This window comes from Excalfactoria chinensis, chromosome 11, assembly GCF_039878825.1.
Source record: "Excalfactoria chinensis isolate bCotChi1 chromosome 11, bCotChi1.hap2, whole genome shotgun sequence".
Classification (NCBI taxonomy): Eukaryota; Metazoa; Chordata; class Aves; order Galliformes; family Phasianidae; genus Excalfactoria; species Excalfactoria chinensis.
In genome coordinates this window covers 118,452-131,789 of record NC_092835.1, presented here as the reverse complement: position 1 = coordinate 131,789, position 13,338 = coordinate 118,452, and the positions used below count along the sequence as shown (strand labels likewise).

Sequence of the window (13,338 nt, the reverse complement as noted above, 5' to 3'; positions counted from 1 at the left end):
TCTGTGCTCTGAAAGTGCCACTCACCAAAAGCTCATGTTGTCCCCTTGTCCTACAAAGCCATCGTGTTCCTTTCCATCTCATCCCCATTGGCTGGTTACTGCCCGCATGGCTTCAAGGCCATCCAAGGGGCAGTTGTCTCAACAAATGATGCAACAGCACAAGTATCTGAAGTCATACCTCAAACATGAGGTACACACTTACGCAACACTTGTCTGGATGTAAGCAAAGAACAAGGCTTGGAAAGGTGCTTGTCTTCCCAGTGCCTGCACCCAGGAGCCACTCACGTGGCTGCTAATGTGGAGTATTCTTTGCTGCAGCTCTAGGAGGGCCTGTTAATCCTTCCCTGTGGCTGCTGGGCCTGTAGTCACCATTGCTGCTGACAGTCCATGAGCGTGGGGTGCTCGCTGCTTTGCTCAGTTAGAAATGTCTTGGGAGCCAGTAATCAGTCACAAAATTCACTGGAGCCAAGGAGTCCTCACGGCTGTTTGTTCATCTAAAGGAGAGATTAAAAAGAAAATGATTAAAAATAAAAAATAAAGGGGAAAATTACATACTTGGTTGTTAAAGACCAATACTACTAGAAAGGTCTTGTTAGGGCTGTGCCAGTGTCAGAAAGAAGCAGACAGAAATTGCTGGAAAAATAAACAAAATGCAAGGAGGTAATGACTGAAGTGATTTGCAATTGATCCTGCTAGATTTTTGTGCGGAGCAGCTGAGTGTCTGTCCCTGGATCAGCGTACCCTGAACTGGCAGTGCAGGGCATATGTGCAAAGCTCTACTGGAGCTGGTCCTGCCTGCAGCCTAACTGAAAGCATAGATTTGCCAGTGTAGCAATGCTTGCATCCATGTTCCACTCAAGCAGCCATTTGTCAGTCCTCCTTCACAACTGTGGCTCATCTTGGAAGTGGGAGCTGCTCATTTTTGTTGGTTCGATGTCTGTTCACAGAAACAGTCTTTGGAGCAGCTGTGATACAAGAGCAAGGCAGTACCAAGGAAACATCAAAGCCATCATCAGTTTCATCTTCCAATAAGACAAAGGCCCATTGCCGATGCTAGAGAAGAAAAGGGGAGCTGAAGAGTTACAGAACAAGAAACCCATAGGGAGGAGCTGCTGAGAAAGAGGAACAGATGGTGGTGTGAGGACTGGTGGGGTGCAGAGGACCACCAGCTGCCCTACTGGAAGAATCGTGCACTGCAGACTATGGACACCTCTTTTGCTGCATTATGCATGGATTGGCTTCACCGTATTTGGAAAACTTGAAATGCTGAGCCGTGTGCTCATGCTTTGGTCCTGGGAGGCTTTTGGGCACAAGGTGATGGGGAGGGCTGTATGGCATGGGACTGCCCAGATAAGAACTGGAGTCATACAGGGAGAGGAGAAGGGCATAGCAGTGGCAGGATAAACCCACTGACCCCATTGCACAGTGTCTGTCTGGACAGGTTCTCATCCTTATGTAACTGAGTCTACCTGTGCCTCCAGAGCCACATTTTTCCCCTCTTGGCAGCAGGCCACCCCACCATGCCCTCCCCTGAACCCCACTGCAGTGTGCAGGATTATGGGTAGAGCTCTGGTTGCATCACATTCAGGGTTGTTGCTAGACAGAACATGCAGCCGTGTCCTTGAGACCTCCCAGCAGCACATTTAACTCTGGTAGGGCTGCAGCACGGCAAGAGATGAGGCCAGCTAGGAGAAGTGAGAAGATTACACACAGGTGCATGGAGAGCACATATCTGAGCTTTTGAAGGTCATCCATTTCAGGCTTCAGAAAAGGGGGAAAAACTATAGCTGTACAGCTCTCAACAGAAGTGAATATAAACAGCTTCAGAGCTTCAAAACAAGATATTTCCATGTTAGATGTTTTTGAAAGGCATTATTCCTTGTCCAAATCCCCCAGGGGTGGGAGGCCTGCCAGTCAAGCTGGAAGTGTCTGTCCAGCCCCACTGTCTGCAACCCACCAAGTCACAGCCCACCTCCAGATCCTACATCACCAGCTCCTGCTGTGCCCTCAGCAGCACCCAGTGTAGTACTGCAGACAACAGCGGATTGCAACTCCCCAGCAGTATTAACCCAGACCCATGGCCAGGGCTGAGAGGGTCACACCCCCACACCTGGGGAGATGCAGCCTAATTGCTGGTAATGCAGTGGGCATGTGCTAAGCACAGGTGGTCCTCCTTTTCCCAACACAAGAACAGAGTGAGTATGACCAGAAAGAATAAAAAAGAGATAGTAGGATGCCTCTTGCTTGTAAGCAGCTCTTTGATCTCCAGCCATTTGCTGTCGGGGCAGTAGAGGAAAACTTGTAGCAGCTCTTGGAAGATAGGAAGGGTGCAGATGTCTTTCTTATTTATCCCTAGTCTGTATCAGGAAAAGGGGCAAGAAGGCATAGATTTTACATCACTTATGAAGAAAGAACCTTCTGGTAATGGCATCATTTGTGCTCTGCAACGCTATCAGAGGGGAGGGAATTTCATCATCTCTGTTATCTGCCAAAATGATGAGAGTTTGCTTGGGCATTGCGACAACAACAAAACCAAACAACAACAACAAAAAAGGTAACTTGAGCTTCCTTTAACCCCTCAGCTCCTGGTCCCTGCTAGGGAAGTGCTTCCCTCCCATCATCCTATAGGCCAAGATATCCACTCTGTGTAACAGTGCCACTGTGTCTTTTCTCAGCATCAAGAACTCGGAGCCTTTGAAGTGGGCAGGACATACCAATACTATCTGCTGGTTTCAGAGCCCACCAACCCACTCTTGGTGCATTACAAGATGCTAGGGCTGGAATACTGGGCTTTGTGCTATGGGATTCTTCGTCTTCCCCCCCCTACCAAGCCTTCAAGTGCAGAGGGAAGTAATTCAGGTGGGTGGTGGTCCAGGGCTTCCAAGAAGCAAAGCTGTGGCCCTCTGTAGGCTAACTCTGAAAGAGTTAATGTGCAGGCATGTTCCAGGTGTTTGCAGTGAACTTGGTTACAGAAGAGAGGGCGTTTTTGGGTGGAGAGAGCAGCCCTCTCTGTGAGCCAATGGCTGAAGGATTCTGTCCCAACGCCCAGTTTGGGGGCTTATTTCATGGGCAAGAATTCGCAGGAATTCCTTCTTAAAATTTGTCCTGGATAAAAAGTAGGAACTGGACCTCTAAGCTTGTTGGTGACTCCCTCTCTGCTGTTAGAAGGTAACGTACAATCCTCTGGTACCTTCTTTGGTGATGCTGATGTGTGGGGAGTGTTTCCCTGTCTGCCTATGCTGAAGGCATCTATTCTGCCTGCATATGCAGCTTCTCTTTGCATGTTTCAAGGTGTTTTGAAGACTCTGCTGAGGTGTGCATTATACACTGGGACTCATCTCTGTTGTTGATCAGAGACACACAACTCATTTATTTGCTTGGTTTTCATGCAGTTATGAAGAATTGATGTGGTTCTTCAGTTACCCTTCTTTTGGTACAAAGGACACCCAGAAGGCATTAGAAGTAGGGAACGTTAAGTCTTCTTTTGTCACAACCACCTTTTAGATCTATCTCAGTTGCTTTAAAGAGGAAGCACTGCTGGTAGAGCAGCTTCAGAAGCATGGGGCATCTCTATGAACAAACCTCACTGAATCAGTGAGATATCTATTTATGCAGCAAATCCTGCCTGAACCAGGTAATGCAGCAACCCTTTCAGTGTTGGGAGGATCAGCTAGCTCCCTTGTTTGTCATGTCTGTGAGGATGGCATCTAACAGCTGTTGGGGCTACGTAACTACCATCAGGAATGGGTCACAGTTCAGTGAATTGTCTTTTAGTGGAGCAGAGAAAAAAAGCCCTGCAGAGACAGAGTATGGGCAGCTGACGGAAGGATTACAAGGCACAATACTGATGTCAGAATAGGCTTGGTGGATAAGGAGGTCTCTGCTGGCTTTGTCCGTAACCTTCTCCTGAGGTAGCAGCTCTTAAGCTTTTGCTTAAGAGTGATAATTTGGGTATACGTGCTCAAGTACATAAAACACTTTCCTGCCTACTTTTGGAGGTCTAGAAGGCAGCTGCTCCTCTGCTGTGCCTTGCTAGTTAGCCAGCCTCAGGCAGGACTGCAGGCACTTTGCCTGGGTTGGTATCACCACCTTGACTTCCCTCGTGACCCCACCAGCGTTTCTTCACTGATTTTTAAGCACTGCCTTTCGGTCTGGAGTCTGGTTTGGACTGTTTGGAGTGTTGATCTCTGCTGACAGTGACAAGTTTCCATAACCTACACCCTAACAGTGTTAACTGTATCTTGATAAGATGGTATCAGAACTACTCTTTTGTTATTTAAGGTTTAATTTTAACAGTACTGTATTTCTATCTGCAGACTGGAGGGACTTTTTGGGGGAGGTACACACACATACAGGGTTACAACTTGAGATCTGCACGTTAATAACTGGCAGGTTAACTAAGCTCAGGAAATTTACCACTATCAGCTTTCAGGATGGACTCGTACCTGATCCAAGTGAATGGCCAAGGAGATCATGTCCCCCTGTTGGATATTCATCTCAAGACCAATGGAAACAGCATGTCACAGGGAAAGATGAAGGGTCGGAAGCCAAGATGGGCTGTCAGGGCTTCTGAAATGTCAAAGAAGACTTTCAATCCTGTCAGAGCCATTGTAGACAGCATGAAGGTGGAGCCCAACCCAAAGAAATCCATGATCTCCTTGTCTTTAGGTGAGCACAGTGCTGTGGCTGAAGCCTCTGAGCAGTGAGGTGACCTGTGGGGCTGCCAGAACTGCAGGGCTCTGAACCGCAAAACTTGTGGGAAACAGCAGAATGTGCCAGGCTGCCACACAGCGCCGTGCCTGCCACACAGCACCGAGAACTGACTTTTTTTTTTTTCCCCATTCTGTTTTTTGTTATTTTTCAATCTTTGAAAAGGAGACCCAACAGTCTTTGGGAACCTTCCCACGAATGATGAGGTCACGCGAGCTATGAAGGAGGCTTTGGACTCAGGACGTTACAATGGCTATGCTCCGTCCATTGGTAAGCTGACATAGTTTAGGCATGTGGCAAGTCCTTCCCCACAGCAGGTTTATGGAACCCACAGACATCCCTCCAGTAGCACTCTGCAGCTGCCCTTGTCAGTCCCATGAATTCACAAATGTGTATCTTCCAGATGAGGCAGGAATGGCCTCTGCCACTGTGAGACAGCGTCATTGACAAATGGGCTTACTCTGGCTGGGCAGGCACCTGTGAACCTTGTCCTGGAAACAAACAAACAAACAAAAACCAGAGATGCGCTGTCAAAACCTGTCTGTCATGTGTGGTTCTTCTCTCCACAGGCTACCAGTCCTGTCGAGAAGCGGTGGCTGCATATTACAACTGCCCAGAAGCACCATTGGAGGCCCAGGTACTGCTGTCCAGCCGAGGTACTGCCACTGCAGTATGGGCAGGGTGCTGCTGCCCATGCCTAGCCCATGTGTGCCTGGGTGGCCAAGAAGGCCAGCGGCATCCTGGCTTGTATCAAAAACTGTGTTACCAGCAGGAACAGGGAGGTGATTGTCCCCCTGTACTCGGCACTGGTGCGGCCGCACCTCGAGTGCTGTGTTCAGTTTTGGGCCCCTCACTGCAAGAGAGACATTGAGGGCCTGGAGCGTGTTCAGAGGAGGGCTACGAAGCTGGTGAGGGGTCTGGAGCACAGGCCTTGTGAGGAGCGGCTGAGGGAGCTGGGATTGTTCAGCCTGGAGAAGAGGAGGCTCAGGGGAGACCTTATAGCTCTCTATAACTTCCTGTCTACACGAGAGAAAAGGCCGACCCCCAGCTCACTGCAACCTCCCTTCAGGAAGTTTTATACTTCTTGGAAAGGGTGGTCAGGCACTGGAATGCACTGCCCAGGGAGGTGGTGGAGTCACCGACCATGGGGGTGTTCAAGAAACGTTTGGAGGTTGTGTTGAGGGATATGATTTAGCTGGGAAGTATTGGTGGTGGTTGGACTGGATGATCTTCTGGATCTTTTCCAACCTTGATAATTCTGTGATTCTGTGATGTGGCATGGGACCCCTGCCCAGCTCTTGTCATTCCCTGTCCAGCCATGGGAACTGTGGGTAGCTCATGGCCTTGTTCCACACCAACCTGCTGCTCCCTTTCCCTGCCTTGGACTGTTCTCTTCCACCTTTCTTGGAAGGACATTAAGTTCTCTAGCTGCTGGAGGTTCCCCAACTTCAGTCAGGCTCCAAACTCATTCCATGTGGCTGGGGATCCTCATTGTGGTTGCGCTTTCCACTCACTCCTGTGTGTTCTTTGCAGGATGTCATCTTAACAAGTGGCTGCAGCCAGGCCATAGAACTTGCCTTGGCAGTGCTGGCTAACCCAGGCCAGAACATCCTGGTGCCACGGCCTGGCTTCTCTCTCTACAAGACTCTGGCACTGTCCATGGGAATTGAAGTTAAACTTTACAATCTCGTGGTAAGTCATGGAGAGGACAGTCCTAACACCTCTGCCTCTTAAAAATATATAAATAAAAATCTTGACCCTGCCTGGGAAATGGGTAAATATGATCTGAGCACCCTTGGGCACCTTGTCAAATCTCACTCTGTGTAGTAAGTGCAGTTCCTCCACTCTACTTCCCCTTTTCTTTTTTCATCAGCCAGAGAAGTCCTGGGAAATTGATCTGAAGCACTTGGAATCACTGGTGGATGAGAAAACAGCTTGTGTAATCGTGAACAACCCATCAAACCCCTGTGGGTCTGTGTTCAGCAAGAGCCACCTCCAGAAGATCCTGGCAGGTAAGAGTGTATGTGTGTATCTGGGCCTCAGCTGCAGCCTAGTGTTTGCCCAAACTGCCAGTGCCTCAATCACCGTGTTTCTGCAAGGCTGTGGATGTTGTTCTGCAGTGTAACAACGGTACTACGTGAAGCAGTGCTGTGGTCCAGGGGTTTGTCTCTTACCTCGTGACTGACTGCAGCCTTGGACTGCACGCTGGGCTGGCTCAGTATGAAGAGTTTGCCTTTTCTCGGCAAGAACACGTAGAATGTCTGTCCTGGTATTTCTAAGATGGCCAGTGTGGCTTGGGTCACTCATTTCTCCACTCTGGCTCCACAGAAAGTGTGTTCACAGGAAGCCCTATGGCTCCTGAGAACTGGCGAGCCAGTGCAGGAGCCGTGCTACCTATATCTACATGTGAGAGCAGAAGTAGGCTCATCCAGGACAGGGCTCTCCAAGTGATCACCTTGTAGGAGGAAGAGAGGGACCCACTTCCCTGCGGCAGGATTTCCCTCAGAATCTTCCAGGCCCTGTAGAAAAGGGCAAGTCTGCTCCCATGGAGGACACAGGATGTCTAGGCTGAATGTTCTCTCTCCCGCAGTGGCATCAAGACAGTGTGTGCCCATCCTGGCTGATGAGATCTATGGAGACATGGTGAGTGTTCATCACAGCCTCTTGCACCCTTGCACTACCTGTCTTTTCTGCTGCACTTGTCCTTTGGCCACGGCACAGAGCTCTTCAGAGGTGGCAGATAGCTTATCTACCCTGTACTGTGTCTGAGCCCATGCCTGTAATATGCTGTCCTGGGCGTACATTTCATGTACTGCTTCATATTGTGTGTCTTATGCACAGTCCCCCCAGTTTTCACAGTGAGACACAGTGACAGCCCTCACACAGCTACCTCTTGCAGGTGTTTGCTGACTGCAAATATGAGCCCATTGCAACTCTCAGCACCAATGTGCCAATCTTGTCCTGCGGCGGCTTGGCAAAGCGGTGGCTAGTCCCTGGCTGGCGGATGGGCTGGATCCTAATCCATGACAGGAGAGACATCTTTGGTAATGAGGTGAGAACTGCCAAATGTCACCGTCATGACAACAGTTCTGCAGTGTCTTCAGTGTTTGGATCAGCAGGGCTTTGACTGATAGAAGCATGTACTGCTCTTTTGCTTTTGTGTGTGTGTCACCCCATTGCTTACATGCTTTTCTTCAGATGCTGGGTTTTCGTGTCTCTTTTTTACTTCATCTGCACCCATATGTTGCCTTTCACTCTCATCATGTTTGTGTGCTTCTGCTCTTTTCTCAAATAGCTCCAGTGTTCATTGATGGTATTGAATGGTTTATGCAGCAGTCTCTGGGGTTTGTGTGCTCTCATAAGTTTTCTCTTAAAAGTGGGACCAAAATTCCAAGCCAGTGTTTTGTCTGGCTATTCATACATGTTATGAGAGCAAACTCTGCAAACTACTACAGTGACCTTTCTACCCAGGAGTGAGTGAGCAGAAAAGCTGATGTTAGTTCTCCCTAGTTGACTTTGAAAGTGTGGAGTGTGGGCGCAAACCTAATGGACATGTAAAGTGGTATTTGGATTAGCTCTGGTTTTACTTAGTCAGAATATTAACTGTTTAAGTCAGACTGGGAAGCTCAACAGGATATTTCTGCTGGCATTACAGTCTTCAACTGGGGAACAGAGAATGACAGTGTAAATAATTTGTAGATACCTGGCATATAGTCAAGTAAGTGTTCTGAAGGACTTACTCACTTACCGAAGAGAAATTCTACAGACAGTAGGCCTTCGAGCCTTCAGAAAAGCACAGTCTGAGCACAGTCTGCAAATATCATATTTCTTTCAGATCAGGGATGGCCTTATCAGGTTGAGCCAAAGAATCCTGGGACCCTGTACAATTGTCCAAGGAGCACTGGAACATATCTTGCACAGGACACCCCCTGACTTCTACCACAACACCCTCAGCATCCTTAAGGTAATCAGGCTGTAACAGGCCAGTAGTTTGTTCAGTTGTTATTTAGAGTGGGGGAATCAGTATCTCTCTAGCCTATTGCTGCGGCAGGAATACTGGCTGTGACAGACAGCCCAGCCTTGAAGCCAGAGCTGGTGACCCAGATGGTAGAGCATTAAGCCCTGACTTGCTCATTTCAGCTCAGTGATATCTACCTTACTCAAGGCCATAATCACCCATACTGTTTGCATTCCTTGCCCCTTTATTTGCAGTGGGCAAACTTGTTCATAGTCGTGGTCCAGAACTTGGCTTCAATTTGCTAACCAGCTTCCTAGAGTTTCTCCTGTTGAACTTTTTCCTTTCTACTTTTCAGTCCAATGCTGATCTTTGTTATGCTGCTCTATCAGCTATCCCAGGCCTCCAGCCTGTTCGACCTGCTGGAGCCATGTACCTCATGGTAAGTGAGGAGGATTTCAGTCATCACTGGTTACCCTAGAACTCTTTACTGGTAGTTACCAATGGCGTTAGGGTAGTACTGGACACCAGGTCTCCATGAATCTTCACATTGCCCAGCACAGTGGAATCATCCCTTGGTCATTTTAGAAGGCCAGGATATGTTGCTTACTTCTCATTGAGCAGAAGCTGCTACATTTCATTTTCTTGAACCTGCAAAGACCTCAAGGACTTGTACTTTGCAAAAGAATGTTGTTTTACCTGAATTTGAAGCAAGATGACAGTGCCATAGGAAGGCCCTATACCATGCCAGATTATCACACCTGCTGCTGGAAGTGTAACCTTCCTTCTACACAGCTGCCTTCTACCTATGCTGTTGCCTCTTTTTCTGCCTTCTTTAGTATGTTAGGTTTGTTTTTCTGTTGTTCTTTTTGTGTTTGTTTGTTTGGTTTTTAATTCTTCATAGTATAGTAAAATGTTCTTTCTCATTGTAACAAGCTCCACTGAAACGTTTAATCCCCAAGTTCAGTACGTTTTTTATCTTTTATTTTGATCTCATAATGTCTTATTTTTATCAGCTTTAGAGATGGTGGACTCAGAAATGGAAATATACTGCAACATCAGTCTCACGCATACTCAATAGATAAATCTTTATCAGTTTACTGGTAGCCAATCTTACCCAGAGTTATAGTCATTCATATACTGCTTATGTAGAGGGATAGCTCTAAGGCTTGTTCACACCCCTAGTATTTTTGTAGTATCTGAACACTTATTCCATATGAAATCAGCTGGTAAAATTTTTCTTCTGCTGGCCTTTTCAGACCTTTTGTACGCAAATTATCTCTCACCTATTTTATTTATGAATATTTTCATGAGATGTCTTTGGTTATGTGATAATGGGAATACAGAGCAGAAATAGTTATTGAACATTCCTGAGCACAGACAGCTGCACTTGGCTGGGAAATTGTTGAGCAGTGTGGGTAAGCAGGGACATGGTATATAGTATTGGTTGCCATGTTTCATCCTTTTGCTGCAGGTTGAAATTGAAATGGAGCATTTTCCTGAGTTTGAAAATGATGTGGAGTTCACTGAGCGGCTCATCTCAGAGCAGTCTGTGTTTTGCCTGCCAGCTACGGTGAGTCTGACATTGAGAGCCCCAGGCATCTCTTGGCCCTAAGCATAGGGAGAGAAGCAATAGGGGTTTGCATCCTTGAGCCCTGGGGACAGTCTGGAAATCTAGTATGAAATGTCCACGATCTGTAATGGTGTGTATGTACTGCCTGTGAAGTCCAAGTGCAGTATAGGGATGGCAACTGGCAAGCGCCTGCTCACTAACAGTTCTTGGTCAAGCTGCCAGGATTGTCCTGAACTTGCTCTTTATTTCAGTTGTTGACAGAGTTGTATCCCTGAACTATATGTACCCCCTTACCTCCTTGCTGAAGTCTCTCTCTCAGAGGCCTTGGTACTGTTCCCACCTGTGCTTCTTCACATGCTCCATTTCCAGTCCCCCACACTTGTAGGAAGAGATGACAGACTTACAAATCATGTCTATGCCTATGTCCATCCTGCTTTACATCCTGCACTGAATCCTAGGACCTCAGACATTCTCCAGCTCTGACCCTCTCTAACCCTTTGAGGAAAAGGGAAGAATCCCTACCTCCTTATGGACCATTCCCTGGTTCCTACACAGTCCATACAGTGCTTTGGCCTGTGACTGGCACAGCATTATGTCTTCACTAATAAGCTTTACAGAGGGAGCTGGAAGATTGGAATGGAACAATCAGTCTAATGGAGCGAGAGTCCAACCATGCCATCCTCACTGTATGTTCTGTACTGACTATTTTCACTTGTTGACATAGAATACGGCCCCAAGGCAGGGCTCTGAGACACCAGCAGTATCCCAAATAATCTGCCAGCCGCATTCTTTATCATTTCAGTGCTTTGAGTACCCAAACTTCTTCCGTGTGGTGATCACTGTACCTGAGGAGATGATCTTGGAGGCCTGCAGTCGCATTCAGGAGTTCTGCGAGATGCACTACCAGGGTGCTGAGGGGGCCCAGGATCTTGAGTGTGACAAATAGCTACAGCTAACCTCCTGCTTCTGCCAGGCTAGACCTTGTGTGAGGTGGCAGACGGGGCTGCTTCCAGCCAGCACCACATCCCCCTGCCTGTAGGCAGGTGCTGTTCTGCTGCTTCACCTGTTTTGCTCCACAGACCCTTCAGCACTATAGAAAGAAGCAGACCTTCTCTCCTTTTCCATTGCACCTCCCACACCCTCTGGCATCTGGTGTCTGTGGTCTCCATATACTCTGCATTTGCACCCCGTATTTGTCTCTGTGCTGGCCACAAACCAGCAGGGACACCTGGCTGCTCCTGCACCAGGACCCGTGGCATTGACCCTGAGTGGCCAGTAGCTCCTGCACTGCCTGCACTCCCCCTCTGGGGCAGGAGATGGCCATGATCTCAGAGGACAAGAGACACTCACCCACCTCTCACCTGTCTCATTACTTTAGGAGGCCAGAGTGCTTTATACCAAACCCTTTGTCCAGCAAAGGGAGTAAGTTATTGTGACTTTTTTTTATTAATAAATGTTCTGACATGGCAGCCACCATAGTGTGTATGGGCTCGTGCCCAGTGGGTCACTCTTGTTCAGCTTGTGGTGCCTGGTGTTCGCCTCTGTCCCTGCAGCTGCCTGGTTGGGGCCTGCCCTGCCACCAGCCAAGGCACGGGAACAGCCCTTCCAACCCTGGCAGTGCTCACCAGGTTGTCAGGGCAGGACGGGCCCTGCGAGCCTGGTACAGACAAGAGCCAACTGCTTCCATTCCAGTGAGGCTAGAAGCTCCCCATCTTCCACTGCTTGTTGATCCTTACAGCCGCTCCCAGCAGAGTGATGTGCCCAGGTGGGCAGTGCCAGGCACCAACCTCCAGATGTTCAAGGTGGATTTTTCCCACCCTGACAGTAAATGTTGAGGTGGTACTTCTCTGAAATGCTTTCACTGTGTGAGCGTTTGTGACATGCTACCATGCCCAGGTTGCTGATGTCTAGATGCATAAGCCCCATAATGTATGAAGATCTGATGGCCTGGTGCCTAATGGAAAAACGAGCCCGTCAAACTGACTGCTGTAGTCTAGGGCTCAAGGAACATTTTCTCTTCACAGAGGAGTGATGTACAGTGTGCTTCATGCTGTCACCTACATCTCTGTTCACCTGTCTTATGGTGAGGTGAGGCTTACAGGCTGACTTTGCTTCCTGTCCGGTATGAAAAATGAGCTGGCTCTGAATTACATGCTGCCAGACCTCCTGCCAGGTTCTGTGGACTCCCCTTCTGTCCAGCACAAAGTCTGAGCACCAGTACACAGGAAGAAGCTATGTGATAAAAATAGCAGTGTATGAAAAGGTACCCAGCAGTTGAGTGTCAGCCTACACCCTTTCCCTTCAAACAAAGCATCCCAGAACAAAAAGAGAGAAACTGGGCTGTGAGGGAATGAGAGGTACTTCGGAAATATGAGGTCACTAGACCTCAGAATAGAACCAGATAACATGAGTTGCTTGGGACAAAGATTGCCATGTGATAAATAGAACGACGTGTGAGGAGTCTGTTGGGCCAGGAGGCCTTTACTGCATGACATTGCTGCACTGTTGTACTATGTTGCATCTACTGTAGCTGTCAAGTTTGTCTTGTTCTGAGGCTTTAATTTCCATTAATAATGAACAGTTTTACCATTTTTAAACAAAGCTGCTCCTTTCAGATTCCTCTCCCTTCATGGACCTCCTTTCCTCCAGAGTCCTCCCAGAGGTGTCTGTTAATATGCAGCTATTCTTTAGTGATTAATGCTGTTCTGGTTCCTCTTAGCCCAGGAAGCATCTGACCAGCAGCCAGAGGCATATGCCTCTTTATTTTTGCCTTATAAATCTCAATACGCTTAGATTTTTCAAGGCTACTTCCTCTATTGTCATCATCTGTTGTAAACATAATACTGCCTTTGTGTCAAGAGTGCTTTGGTAGAATTTGTCAGCACTCCAATAGCTGATCCACACCCATCATCCATGTCTCAGCTGGGGAGCACAAGCTGTATTCCTTGAGGCAGGCTTGCAGTGTGTTTATCCTCTCTTCTGCATTGTCTGGGCAAGCCATGTTTAGGAGGAAACAGAGACCTAGGTGGTAAGGCAACCTTGTGCCTAGGCTTTCCTAGGGAAATGAAGGGATTTCTCACCTCCTAGGCAGATGAAGAAA

At 48.0% G+C, this 13,338-nt stretch overlaps 1 protein-coding gene across 4 annotated transcripts; it reads left to right on the top strand.

Moving 5' to 3' along the window:
- The first annotated feature begins 677 nt into the window (after positions 1 to 677).
- Positions 678 to 11,700, top strand: TAT (tyrosine aminotransferase). 4 transcript variants are annotated; one of them, XM_072346210.1, is made up of 13 exons: positions 678 to 2,554; positions 2,676 to 2,859; positions 4,426 to 4,668; positions 4,876 to 4,980; positions 5,280 to 5,347; positions 6,244 to 6,402; positions 6,584 to 6,722; positions 7,301 to 7,353; positions 7,610 to 7,762; positions 8,546 to 8,674; positions 9,024 to 9,107; positions 10,140 to 10,238; positions 11,041 to 11,700. In XM_072346210.1, the coding sequence occupies exons 2-13, from the start codon at positions 2,769 to 2,771 to the stop codon at positions 11,182 to 11,184; spliced, it is 1,467 nt and encodes a 488-aa protein (XP_072202311.1). In that variant the 5' UTR covers positions 678 to 2,554; positions 2,676 to 2,768; the 3' UTR covers positions 11,185 to 11,700. The 4 variants fall into 4 exon arrangements, with proteins under 4 accessions (XP_072202311.1, XP_072202310.1, XP_072202313.1 ...); XM_072346209.1 differs by lacking the exon at positions 2,676 to 2,859; XM_072346212.1 differs by lacking the exon at positions 4,426 to 4,668.
- Positions 11,701 to 13,338: the final 1,638 nt, after the last annotated feature.